The sequence below is a fragment of the Panthera tigris genome, chromosome B4 (genome assembly GCF_018350195.1).
Source record: "Panthera tigris isolate Pti1 chromosome B4, P.tigris_Pti1_mat1.1, whole genome shotgun sequence".
Taxonomy (NCBI): domain Eukaryota; kingdom Metazoa; phylum Chordata; class Mammalia; order Carnivora; family Felidae; genus Panthera; species Panthera tigris.
The window spans coordinates 116,735,809-116,750,469 of record NC_056666.1 but is presented as its reverse complement, the minus strand read 5'-3'; the positions used below and the strand labels follow the sequence as shown (position 1 = coordinate 116,750,469).

Below are 14,661 nucleotides of genomic sequence, written 5' to 3'. Positions count from 1 at the left end.
ATTTTACAATGACCCTCATTTTGCATATAACTAGCAATCATGTAAGAAGTCCTGCATATATCTAATTTTGGAAAATCAAATAATTTAAAGTATAACTAGGGAATTTACCATTGACAGGAACTGCACAGAGAATCTGCCTCAATTTAATTAAACATATATTGAGGTTCTACTAACTTATATTAAAAATTAATATTTTCATAGATTTGAGTTTTCTAAAATTGAGCACATATATAATCTGACAGTAGTTTCCAGATGATTTTTAGTTGTCACTAAAACTCCAAATAATGGAACCAGACGTGAACTACTCAGTTACAGCTGTATAATGAGACCAGAGTCACAACTCACATTTATTTTATTTTATTTTAAAAATTTTTTTTAACATTCGTTTATTTTTGAGACAGAGAGAGACAGAGCATGAACAGGGGAGGGGCAGAGAGAAAGGGAGACACAGAATCTGAAACAGGCTGCAGGCTCTGAGTGGTCAGCACAGAGCCCGACGCGAGGCTCGAACTCACCGAGGGTGAGATCATGACCTGAGCCGAAGTCGGACGCTTAACCGACCAAGCCACCCAGGCGCCCCACAACTCACATTTAATATTCACCAGTAGGTGAGCCAAGAACCACACAAAGTATGCGGGCCAACAAGATGAGGAAGGAAAATGATATATTTGCTTTTAACTGCAAATAATGATATATTTGCATACATGAGAAATGTCTCATGTATGCAAAAAAAAAAAAAAAAGTAGAGACCAATATAAAAAATACCCAGCTTAAAAAAGACAATTTTACAAGTACAAATGAAACTTCTTGGGCATTCTTGCTAGATCTCATTCCCCCTCCTTCATCTAAGAGGTGATTGGAAACCTGAATTTGGGGTTGACCATTAACCTGTATTCAAAATGTTGTTAGTATATACTCACACATTCATAAAGACTCTATTATGTCATTTCACCTGTTTTAAAAAGTTTTATATAAATGGTGTCTTCCTATATGTTTTCTTTAACACTACATTTTTTTCTTTTGTTCAACCTACTTTTGAAGTGTATCCAGATAGATATCTCTTTAATTCATTTAAAACTAACTGTTCTTTGGTAGTCTGTTATGCATTCATTTGTAATTTCTGTCTTATATTCTACTATATGACTACACTATTATTTTTCTATCCTCTACCTGAGGGAAATTAGGTAGATTGTTTTTTTGCTTGTTTTTTGCTATTGTAATCAATGCATCAGGAAAACAGTTTGCACAAGTTTCCTTGGGCACATGGGCGAAGTTTCTTTGGGAGATATAACACAAACATTTCAAGCATGAGAAAATGAGAAAAGGTGGTTAAACAGTGTACTTCCTGGTCCACTATTTTCTCCCCTAACCCACAGTTATGGGCTCGTCCAATCCTGTGCACACATAGATAATATTAAATTATTAAAATTTCTTTTTCCATAGATTGAAGATATCTTTGATAATGAAAGATAGATAGATAGGTATAGATAGATATAGATATAGATATAGATATAGATATAGATATAGATAGATATTTCACCTAAATTTCCAGGTTGTAGGGAAATTGTACATCCCAAGATATAGTGCAAAAAATGAGGTGCTCGGTCTCAAGCTAAATGAAACCCAAAGGAATGTGGGACACGCTCACACACTTATGACACCCTTAAGCTAAGGTTATAAGACTGCACTGTGAAAATACAACAGTGCAAAACTCTACGCTAAAGGACACTATTAGAGGCAAATGAGTAGGGCACCAGCAAGTGCCCAAGGAGTTCTGGGAGCCCTAGGCTCTGTCATTTGAATTAGGATGGAGAGATTCATACCATGTTGTCTAGAAGAAGGAAGAGCAATGCAGAATAGAGGCAGAAACCAAGCTTCTAGTACTCTCCAGAAATGTGCCATTTCCCCCCTGCAATTCAGTGAAGGAGAACAAGTTAGCTGGGGTGGGAACTGTGTAAAGTGCCAACACATGAAGTGAACAAAGACTACTGCCCTGAAGTTTCTGAATAGCTGGCAGGTGGTCAATTTCTAAAGCAATTTCTTAGAGATTGATATGGAGAAAGATATGGGAAGCTCTGGGGTTTTATTACCCATCACTTCGCTGTTGGCATTGGCCTCTATTCCCCCGCTCCCTGCTTCCCTCCCCTCTTTCTGCTTCCCTTCTTCTCCCCTTTCAGTTTGCATCCTGTCATTCTCTGTTATAATTAAAATAGAAAACATTGCATGTGTGTGCTATAAAGCATCTGCAGATACTGTATATTGTATGAAAAAATAAGCAGCTGCAAATTGTGTAATTTGGTCTTAAAAAAAAAAAATCCTGAAAGACATTTCCGGAAATAATGTAGGTTTGAATTTTCTTTTTGTTTGTACTTCAGTCCATTTTATCACCATCCTCACTGCCTTGTACAGGAAGTTTCAGCTTTAACCAGTGAGTGTTCCTATTTTAGAAGAGATGAGGGAATTTCTGGAATGATGGCTTAAAATGGGGCAACTACGATAATAGGGTGTGGTGCAGTTTTACGCAGTGTTTTTCTCAGTCAAAACAACACCTAAGAATAACAGCAGCTGTAAGTTATTAAGAGTGGAGAAAAAGTAAAAATGTGCTGAAATATTACCTGTTACAGTTGGGAGGGATCTGCCATCCCCAGAGGAAACCGGTATATTGGCATGGCTACCACTGGCGTGGACAACATGCTTTCTTGGGGCATCTGTTCAGGTCTGCAAGTCACGTTTCAAAATCTGCTCCTAGGCAATAGGTGTCCCACTTTTAGCTTGAGGCTCAGCCATGTCTTCCTTTTCCTTGACTTCCCAATTTCCAGGAGCAGTGGAGTGGGCGCAAGGGCTGGGGAAGCCAGTTTAGCAATGAAGAGCTCAGACTCTCCAGTCAGACAGAGCTGGATTTAAATCTTGGTTCTGCCTCTAACTGTGATTATTGGGCAAGTTACTTAACTGCCTTTTGCTTTTGTTTCCTTATCCATAACATGGGTGAGTCATCCAATGTGCATCACGATCTTAATTCTTGTGAGGACAGAAAATGTTCCAGAAGGGTTAGGCAATAATGGTAGTGGTAGTGGTAGTGGTGGCAGAGGTGGTGGTGATACCTTTGCTTCCCTTCCTTTTAGAAGCCCATAGTACCATCTTGCCTCGGTCACATGCATCCATCCATCCATCCATTCATCCATCTATCCATCCATCCATCCCAGAAATGTTATAAACCTCTACTATGTGCCAGGCATTATTCTAGGGTCCTAGAAAACAGTACACGCCTTTATATCTACTAATATTTAAAATAAAGAAAAATGAGGGGTGCCTGGTGGCTCAGTCAGTTAAGCATCCAACTTCAGCTCAGGTCATGATCTTACAGTTCGTGGGTTTAAGCCCTGCCTCGGGCTCTGCGCTGACAGCTCGGAATCTGGAGCCTGCTTCAGATTCTGTGTCTCCTCTCTCTCTGCTCCTCCCTCGCTTGTGCTCTGTCTCTCTCTCTGTCTCTCAAAAATAAGTAAATGTTAAAAATGTTTTCAAAAAAAAATGAAAAGCACCCAGTTAGTAAAAACTTACTAGGGACAAACAGTGGAATACATGCATATACACTCGTGGGAAATTAATATTAGGTTGAAGTAAATGGCCTTGGTTACTAGTCATGCTACATTTCCACACCTATATTAAATGCATAGTAACCTGTTGTGCCTTTTTTGCCCCTGGTGGCTAAACTTCCCATAAATTCAACTTTTCCTCTGAGGAACACAAAACCTTTAAAGGCATTCTCTCTCCTACCAGAGAAACTTAAAAGCTCCAGTCTCTGGACAAAGGATTTGGAAGCCCTCACCACATAAAACCCATCATATCTAAGTGGCTTTCCTGCAAGACCCAAACTTTATTTCATATGAAGGTATAGTCATCAGGCAATTTTCTTCCCTGAATTCAAAGGGAAATAGTTCCTTTTTCTTTCACTGCAGCATGGTATCCTAGTTGTTCTGTCTCTGTTTCTTCCCTTTCCATTATATACTGAATACATATCTTTTCTGAAAGCCAGACCATCATCTCATTCATTCATTCATTCATTCTTTTTCACTCACTCAACATTGACTGAAATTCCACTAGTGCTAGGAATTTGTCACTCCTGTCCTTAATCACCAGTCATATAGTACCCTATGATACACCGAATCAAGCCTGAAGCCTTCAGTCTAGTTCCACTCTTAGAGTTTAGCTCATTTTCCATTATGACTGTCCACTCCAGATAGGTAGCAAGAAAGTCCTTGACATACAAACCATATTCATTATCATTGTTATGCGTCTGTTCTCCTACAGCATCCTCCCTACCAGCAAATTTCTGACCGTGAAAATTCTTATAATTAGAAGTCTTGCTTCAGGTTCATTTTCTCCATGTACTATTCTAGGACAATTCTACCTTGGCTGTTCCTGGACTTTGGAACTGCATGGCTGTGTGAATTTTTTAAAAACCAGGGGCCAGAATACAGTTGCTACTTTTTTCTTTTATTATAAAGTAAGAACATTAAAAAATGTAAATAGTTACCAGCTACTATTACCACTGCTTCATAAAAGAAAAGCCAGTTTAACACCAATAGGAAGCAGAAAATTCATAATCTCAGGATAAAGGGCAATTAATTAACCACATTTAACTTTAGAAAAATACATTTAGTTATACCTACTCTTTTTTTTTTTTTCATTTTACTGTTGCTGTTCATGGGCTGGCATGTAGGAAGCATTTAGGCATAGCTTTCTTCAATGTTAAAGAAAATGGGTGACCCTCCCATCACCTTGATCCCCCTCCACCTTGGCAGGGACATGATAACTCCCAGCACGGTGATTAGTACCACCTCAGGTATTGCGCTGAGTACCTTATTACACCATCTCACTTAATTTAATTCACATAGCAATGCTATTAATAGCCCCATGCTACAAGTGAGGAAACAAACAAAGGCTTAAAGAATTTGTTACTTTCCTAAAGGAGCAGAACTGGTAAGTAGTGAAGTTACTGTTCAAACTCAGGTCTATATAATTCCATAGTCCATGCTCTAAAATTTTATATAATGTGGCTCCCAGCAGTATAAAATATGAAAGGTCTTAATTTGCTACAGATTTCTTTCCAAACCACATAGACAAGCTTCCAAAGTTGAACCGACCACATGTTGAGGTTTAATCCAGAGTTTCTCACTCTTGGCACTATTGACATTCTGGGCCCGATGATCCCTGGTCGTGGAGGGGCCCTCCTGGGCCTCTTAGGATAGGTAGCAGCATCCCTAGCTTCTACCCACTGGAGGTGGGTAGCACCCTCCTCCCAGTTACAGCGATCGAAAATGTCCTCACACATTGTCACACATCCCCTGGAGGCAAAATTGCCCCCAGTTGAGAACCACTGTTTTAATCCAATCTTGTTCTATGGACACATCTAAAGACAACCTGTACGTGAACTGTATGACCATGGGAATAGTTGCACCTTGCACAAACATATTTTCTATGAACAGTTCTGTAAGATTGTTTTAATAAGCAGCAGCATTGTTATTTAATTCAGATACAATTTAAGACATTACTCAAACCATAATTTTTGAGGAAACTTAGCTCGTGTAAGAAACAATTTTATTTTGCTTGTTGTGAGAAGACAGTTCCAAAAATGTATTTAAACCAAGAAAAACAGTATCACTTAAATCCTTTATAAGGTTAACATGTGAAGAGTGTTTAGGGAATAATCGACACCATCCAGTTGAAGAGGCTTCCTCCTGATATAATACAACCGTTAGCAAGATCAAAAAGTCTCTCAAGATTGAATATAGATGGCAGCGAGATAGCAAATGGGACCTGAGAAGAAGCAAAAAGTGTTCATGAAATGCATGGTTTCAAACTGTTGGCTGAAGTAAAGTTCTCAAACACACAAATACCAATTCCATATAATGATTTTATGTGAAAGATATTTAACTCTTGCCTAAGGTAAAATGCAAAGTTTCACGTCTCTGCACTGCTGAAATATCACACATACCATTTTATATCCTATTAAGATTCATAAATTAGCCTATAAAAAAGCAGGTATTTCTAGAAATATGGACTATTTGCATTTCTATAATCACTGCGTATGATTCTACAGGTAGGACTTTGGCCCTGTTCCTAATGAAATGCATTCTTCCATTAACAGGTTGTCCAGTTGAAAATCTCCCTGTCTCGCTTTGAGCTTAAATCCTGCCACAGTGAAGCAAATTCTGTTTGGAGCTTACTCTTTCTGAAAGACACATGGGGAGACCATGCAGAGAACCAGTGCAGCCAAAGTCACCTGAACAGAACAAAAGACGGAAAATAAGACTGCTTTTACGATCACAGCACTGGTTATTTCATTGAGAGAGAGGCAAGAAGGAGAGAATAAACAGGAAGGAATGGAAACAATGTTTCCTGGGAATCTACTTTATGCAGATGTAGATAATTTGGAAGATGAATGAGCAAATGTCATGTAGAATGACCATAACAGATTAGATCCTTGTGGGCCTAAATTATGGTAAGAAATTAGAAGAAAAGTTTTATTAATTTCTTGTCCAATTGTTAAACAAAACTTTTATTCTTTTTTTATTTAAAAAAATTTTTTAATGTTTTATTTATTTTTGAGACAGACAGAGAGAGACAGAGCATGAGCAGGGGAGGGGCAGGGAGAGAGGGAGACACAGAATTCGAAGGAGGCTCCAGGCTCTGAGCCCGATGTGGGGCTCGAACTCACAAACCGCGAGATCATGACCTGAGCTGAAGTCGGACACTTAGCCAACTGAGCCACCCAGGCGCACCAAATGAAACTTTTATTCTTAAGAAAACTCAGGGAATCTAGAAGTGGAGGCTGCCTTTTATTTTTTTCTTCACTTTGTTGGATTAAAATATGACAAAAGTATTCCAGTACTTGTCTATAACTTAAAATAATAAAGAGGTGAAAAAATTAATAATGTCCTCCTTTCTCACTCAATCCTGAAGTAATAAGTATTCCTAGTTTCAGGAGTATCTTTCCAAAACTTTTAAAATCCTCTAACAAATGTATATTCATGTGGGTTTTTTCTTTTCCCTTTTTTCTTTCCTTTGTTTTTTGAAATGGGATAACTAGATACCCATTATTTGCTTTTTTTAGTTACCAATATGTAAGAAGAATCCCTCTTTAATCAATTCAGGGAGGCAGAATAACTACGTTGAGTTTAAGAGTGTGCATTCTGGAGTAAGACTGTTGTGATTCAAACTCAGACCTCAAGCACACACCAGCTATGTGAGCTTGAGTAAAATATTTGGTCTGTTTGAATTTTAACTTCCTCATCCATGAAACAGAAATAATATTGTAATTACAATTGTTATTACAACATATTGCTGTTACAGGATGGGATGAATTTATACACATAAATACTTAGAACAGTGCCTAGCACACAATGAACACACAATAAAGGCTACACATTACTAATATGGTCGAACACATTCTTTTTAATGGCTACATAACAATGCATGGGATGGCCGCATCCTAATTTATTCAATCACTTACCACAGAGGTTGTTTCTAGTTTTTGTACATGCTTGTCTATTCGTGTACATCATTGGGTACACATGCTTTTATTTCTGTACTACTGATTCCCTAAGATGGTTTGGTTTAGTGAAAGGGTGTTTACCCTTTACATTTTTAACACTTCCTTTATTTTTTTATTTTTATTTTTTAGAGAGGAAATGAGTGCAAGCAGGGGAGAGGAGCAGAGAGGGAGAGAGAGAGAATCTTAAGCAGTCTCCATGCTCAGCACAGAGCCCAAGGCAGGGTTCGATCTCATGAACCCAGGATCATGACCTGAGCCAAAATTAAGAGTTGGATGCTCAACCAACTGAGCCATGCAGGTGCCCCACATTTTAGCATTTCTTGCCAGATTTCTTTCCAAATAGGTTATAGCAATTAACATAGATACCAAATTGACGTAGATCTACTTGTTGAAAAGACCGTTCTTTCCTCCCTGCACCGCAAAGTCACTTTTGACATAAACCATGGGACCACATATGTGTGCATCTCTTTCTGGTCTATATTTTGTTCTATCGGTCTATATCTATACTTAATCTCACACTATTATTACAGCTCTTTCATAAGACTCGACAACTAAAAGTATAGCTTCATTAGCTTTGTTCTTTTTTGTAATGGCTTTGGCTATTCCACATCCTTTGTATGTCTGTGTAAATTTTCTGATACTACTGCAAATGATAGCTTTAAAATTTTTTCACTTATAACTTTTTTCTGCTATATAGAAATAAAAGTTATATGTACATTCATATGTTTATACCTACTTCACTAAATTCGCTTATTCATCCTAGGAGACAATTTTGGATTTTCTATGTCTATAAAGAATAAGAACTTTCTTCCTTCCTTTCTCACACTTTATTCCTTTCTGTTTTCTTCTTTACTTCACTGGCTGAGAATCCCCATGCAGTGTTAATTAGAAATGATGATAGGATGTCATAAACACAGGATTAATTGACTTTTCAATTCAGGGAAAGGGGGCAGGGTTATTTAATGAATGACATTGTAAAACTGTCTACTACTAAAATTCATCCTTTTCTTTACTTACGTCCTCTACTATTTTTGTTAAGTTTATTCCGGGGCATTTTATAATTTGGTTATTATTGTGAATGTTTTAAAGTTTTAGGAAAACTTTAAAAGTTTAAAGTTTAGTGAAAATGCTAAATTTATCTCACAGTCAAAATACATCAACGCTATAAACACTAAGAGAATCGGAATGTGCTTTAGGAAGTCAGAGTTACATCCTTTCCCCAGAGAGTTCAAGATTTTGCAAATTAGAATTTATAGGATTTCAAATAAAATGATAGAGTTAAAAGATAAAGTGTTTCTTTAGTCATGTTTCTTGACCTGTATCTACTCAATCTTGATACCTGGACATTTAAAGTGAGCCCACATAATGGTTACAATGTGAACACATCCATGAGGCTCAGAGACTTTTAGCAACTTGCCCAAGCTCCCTCAGCTAGTGTCAGAGCCAGGATCTTTACTCAGACACACTGGTTCCTCAGAACATGTTCCTAACCACTCTGATGCACTGCCTGTCCCCTGCTGCCAATGCTGGCCTCTGAGGTCCCTCCTGGCATGGCTTGTGTGCCAACCACGGAATGTCCCTGCTCCCTGCAGCCTCTGCTCCCAATCCCACCTGACTTCGGTCTCCTGCTCCTCCCATAGGCTCTGTGGCACTCTGGACCCTTCTCCAGCTTTGACTTTTAGAAATTTTATGGAAGCTTCTAGGGCTTCCATAGGGAATTTCTCAAGTAAAGTTAAGTTTAGGTGAAATTACTGAATTTCTTTTTTTGCCATTCAATAGAGACAGGATTAGCAATCATAGAATCGTGGGAGAGTCTTTTATGTCTTTTGTAAGTAGCTTTGAGTCTGGATTGTCCTGGATAACATACCGAGGAATCCTGGTTCCTTTTCCTGGATCCAGAAAGGCTTTGTGGAGAGAAAGGAAGGGAACGGCTTGGCAGGTAAGCAGACTGAAAATTAGTTCAAGTAGGTTATGCTTGCAAGGAGCAGTATTAAAGAAATGGTGATGATTCTGGCTTCCTAGAAAGGATAGAAGTCTGAAATAATATGAAGAAGGGAAAAAAGTTAATCAGGTTGAGAAACACTGAAGGGGTTCATTGCCAGGATTTGAGCTTGTCTTGAGGGGGAGCTTGTGAAAGTCATTGGAGAGTTAAAGGTTATTTGCCAAGGCTATATTTTATAGAAGTGTCTGCGTGAAAACTAGATTCTATCATAATGAAGGATTTTATTACTTCTGTTCTTTTGTTCCAACAATTTTCCTTGATTGAAAGAAAAATCATACCATCTTCAAAGTATCTATGATTCTCCTCAATCCAATGAGTTTTTATTGAGCACCTACATTGAGAATTCTTCTTGGTTCTCTCAGCACAGTGTCAGTTGCCTTTTTGTTGGTTCTAAGTGTTAATGACCAAGAAAAATGGGAGAAAGCGGAATTCCCACTACTCAGTTACATTAGCCTGATCTTGTAAGAGGTAAGCAGGTTATCAAAAACTGGGCTTTGTGATATGGATGGATTTAACTTCACCTCCTTTCAAGAATTTTAAAACACAGAGAGCCACAGCCATGAAAAAAAAAAAAGGTTTAAAAGCTTCAGGGTAGGAAAACAAATGCTGATTTCATCCAGCATTCTCACATATAGGTTTCTGTACCACATTATAGGTCTATCTCAATATGTCACCGGAGTCTTTGAAGTTAATAATTTATTGGATATTTTTTTTCAGACTGGGGAATAATATACATTCCAAGGCAGAAAGGATAATATGATACTGGCTTCCTTAAGACTCGGTATCATGAATGACTAACAACAGTAGACGTTATCCTCCGCGATCTAACAGAAATAGCACCCAACTCTTAAGAAGGTGAGAAGGAGAGTTGTATGCAACTCTGCGAGACCACAGGACATTTCACACTTTGCCGAGAACAAGATTATCTTTTTTATCACTCCAATTTGGGGATAATAAAACTTTAAATAGGACAGGAATAAAGGTTTCTTAACATAATATGAGATCAAGGGTCATTTTGGTAAGATGGTAGAAATCTTCTAAAATTAAATTTTAAAGAAATAACATTATTATAAAGACACCTTGCTGAGAACAAGAAAATTAGAAATTAAAGATGGGATATGGGAGAGAAAGCATTTGTACAGAGAATTGTTTCAAATGTCACACTGTCTATGAATAGGATTGATTCTTCACAAACCATCATTATCACCGCAGCTATCGTCACGGTCACTGTCCCACCACTGAGCCTCAGCTGTGCGTGGCATTTCCTTGAGCTCTTGAACAGAGTTCACCTTTTAGTAAAGGACAATGTTTGCTCAGACACGTTGTCCTACACGTACAGGAAACCAAATGTTTCAGTCAGTTCAAAAACTGTTCGGCAACACTAAAGAACCCTGTCTCCTCATACCCAAAAAGATGCCATAAATGTTTTGGAATACATGAAAAATGCCTCCATGAAGGAAGACATATTGAGGGGGACTACATCCATTGGGTGTATGTTTGAAATTCAATTTTAGGTTATGTTCATAGTTTATAGCTATGGTGTAATAAGAAATAAGTAATTGTTCTTTGTCCTAGGTTCCTGGCATAAAGCTCCTAAAATCCTTGGGAATTTTCCTTTGTATGCTAATAAGATGACTGTGGGGTAGGGGACCGATAGCTTCAGGGGCTGGTCACCAGGAAAACCAACCATGTGATTGAAGGATGGAACTTTCAGCCCTTGCCCTGACCTCTGGGTAAAGGAGACTGAATTTGATCACAACAGCCAACCATTTAGTCAGTCGAGCTCATGTAATGAACCTTCACAGAAACCTCGTAAGGACAGATTTCAAGGAACTTCTTGGTTGGTGAACGCGTTGACGTGCTGGGAGTGTGGGACACTCAGAGAGGGCATAGCAGCTCTGCCCCTGTCCCCCCCCCCACACACACACACACAAGATCTTGCCCTATGCATGTCTTATATGGGACTATTCCTCAGTTGTATACTTTATAATAAACTGGTAATTGTAAGTGAAGCACTTTCCTGAGTTCTGTGATTCATTCTAGTGAATTATCGAATCTGAGGGTGGTAGCCAGCATCTAAAGTGGGGTCAGTCTTGGATTAAACCTTTAATCTGTGAAGTCTACCCTAACTCTGGTAGTAGTATTGGAACTGACTCGAAAGGTTAGACCCCCAGTTGGTGTCAGAGAATCGCAGAAGTAGTTGGTGTCAGGAAAAACCCCCTAATAGTCATGTTTGGTATTATGTAAATTAGGGCAGTGCTCAGCTAGTGAGAGTCTCTGGGGTCTTTGGGACATTCTCCTACACCCCCCTCCTCCTTGGCAGATATTGCCCTCCATACCCCTTCCCAGGCCAAGCTGAGGCACTACTTAGTGAAAAGCGATTGAGCTGGCAGTGGTATCTCCATTATGGGTGTGTGCTTTGCTTTTTATAGGGAACTATTCAAGAAACAATCCTATAAGGCCAAAAGAGATCTTCAAGAAAAAAGTTGGAGTTTAGGCTGTACATACCCGGCTTATTCTAACTGCTCAAGAGACTAAGGCCCAGAGAAAAGAGTCTTTGAAATATGACACCCTATTGTGCAGAAAGAACAGCTGCTCTCCCCCTCTCTCTCCAGGAAAGTATTTTTCGCCATATAAAGAACTAATAAAGGGTCTCAAACAGGGCAAATCCCCTTTAAAATATCAAAAGCTCTAATCAGAACAGGAAGGATGAGTTAGGCAACCAACAATGAAGTGCATGGGGCATAAAGGCTAGATGCAAGTTCATGGCCAATGGTTCAGTGCTTATAATCAGGGCTTTGGGAAGGAGTTAAAGGAGAAGTGTCTTGGATGGAGGATTTAACAGAAATGCCTGTATTCAATGTGTTATAAAATTGAATGCTTATTTCTCACTCTCTCTGGAGATGCAAGAATATAAATTCTAAGCTAGTACTTATATGTGATTATATCATTTTACATCACTGCCTTTATTTTGAGAAGATAGTTTTAAAGCTTTACCAAGTCCTTGTTTTTCTATTCTGAAAAAAAAAAAGCTTTTCCTAAGAAAGGAAGCCAGCATTTATTGAGGCTTGCAGGTAGGCTGGAGTCTTTGTTTTACAGAGTTTATTTCGTTTGTAAATTAACTGTCAAATGGAGGTCAAGAGAAAATGTGGTTGAACTAAGGGATCACATTGTAGAATGTAGTTTTAATCATGATTGGGTGACATGTGGGTGATGTTTTGTCTTTACTTCTTCATTAGGAAATAAACTTTAAGCCAGAAAGTATGCTTCCTATCTCCTTTGGAATTCTTCTAATTCCAATAAATAAGAATTAATTGAGCACTCATGTATTCATCACCAGTCAGTCAGAGATTTCATTTTTTTTTAAACTCATTGCTGAGGTTTGGGTTCCTGGAAACAGATTCTGAGATGGAACTCAGCTTTCAGGAAGCTTATTAGGGAATGCTCTTGGGATCAACACCCATAGGAAAGGAAAGAAAGCAGGATTAGCAGAGAGAGAGAAGAGCAGTCACAACAAAGGGCTCAGCCAACCCCATGGAGAGGGAGTTTTGAAGCTGGGATGACCCTTCAGAGATGCTCTGAATTGTGGTAGGGGGGTCAGGTCTTTGTATTGCATATCAACCAGACGCCCCCCCCCCCCCGCCCCGCAAAAGGAGACCATCTCTTTTCCCCCCATGGGCATTGGGCATTCCTGAAGAGGGTTGAGAACTCAGGACTGTCGGTACATTTCCCAGAGCTGGGAAAATAAGCTCTTCAGTCCTGGGGAGATCTGGGGGTCTCAGTGGAGGGGCCATGAGAGGCGCAAATATTTAATTCAACGATTAACTATAGAACCATCAAGCAACTGGCAATATGGCAAAAAAAAAAAAATATATATATATATATATACACATATATATATATATACACACACACACACTAGTATACAAGTGATACAAGCCAAAGGGAGATTTGAAGTAATAACTAAGTAAGAATTCTTATACCAGACTTCCAGATGCTGCTTGCTTTTCTGGGTCATGGTAGAACAAGCTTAACACATTTTCAGTAAAACTCCTATTAATCATGTTATTTGATTACCCTGAGGAACAGTGTCCCTTCTGGAGTATGAGAAGAATTAGAAAACAAAGACTAGGAGGAAGATTCAGAAATAATTTCTTCCCTCAAATAATATCTTTCCATAAACTTAAATATGAAGAAATTCAGTAATTTCACCTAAGCTTAACTTTACTTGAGAAATTGCCCCACGGAACCCTGAGAAGCTTCCATAAAATTTCTAAAAGTCAAGCTGGGAAAGGGTCCAGAGTGCCACGGAGCCCACAGGAGGAGCAGGGGATTGAAGTCAGGTGGGATTGGGAACAGAGGCTGCAGGGAGAAGGGACATTCTGTGGTTGACACACATACCATGCCAGGAGGAACCTTAGAGGCCAGCCTGGGCAGCAGGGGATAGGCGGTGCGGCAGAGTGGTTAGGAACACATTCTGAGGAACACATTCAATCTGCCTGGGCATGGATCTTCTGACACGGACTAGCTGAGGGAGCTTGGGCAAGTCACTTAAATTTCTCACGTGTAATATAAGGATAATCATAGTATCTAACTAGAAACAGAAATCTAAAGTCAAACATTGAACATCAGAACCTACATGCACATTCATGTCTGATTGCTGCTGTTACAAATTTGTGACAAACCTCGTGGCTTACAACAACACAAATGTGCTCTCTTACAGTCCTGTAGATAAGAAATTGGAATTCACTTTCACTGTGCACAAATCAAGATGCCAACAGGGCTGGTTCTCTCTGGGGGCTGTAAGGGGACAATCTGTTTCTTTGCCTTTCATGGCTTCTACAGACCACCTGTGCTCCTTGATTTGTAGCTGCTTTAAAGCATTCACTCCAGTCCTGTTTCCATCATCACATGCCTTCTCCTACTGATGTCAAATAAGGATACTGTGACTACACTTACGGCCTACCTGGATAGGCCAGAATAATCTCCCCATCTCAATGTCCTTTATTTAATCATATCTGCAAAGCCCTTTTTGTCTTACAAGGTAAAAGGTTCTGGGGATTAGGATGTGGATATCTCTGGGGGGCCATGATTCAGCCTACCA

The 14,661-nt window shown here is 39.0% G+C and overlaps 1 protein-coding gene across 4 annotated transcripts in view; it reads right to left on the bottom strand.

The window, feature by feature from the left end:
• Positions 1-5,581: 5,581 nt before the first annotated feature.
• Positions 5,582-14,661, bottom strand: part of CFAP54 (cilia and flagella associated protein 54) — a 295,558-nt gene continuing 286,478 nt past the window's right edge. For all 4 annotated transcript variants that reach the window (XM_042992952.1, XM_042992954.1, XM_015539090.2 and 1 more), the window contains one exon: positions 5,582-5,817. In XM_042992952.1, coding sequence (XP_042848886.1) covers positions 5,698-5,817 — 120 coding nt within the window. In that variant the 3' untranslated portion in view covers positions 5,582-5,697. The remainder of the gene's footprint in view (positions 5,818-14,661) is intronic.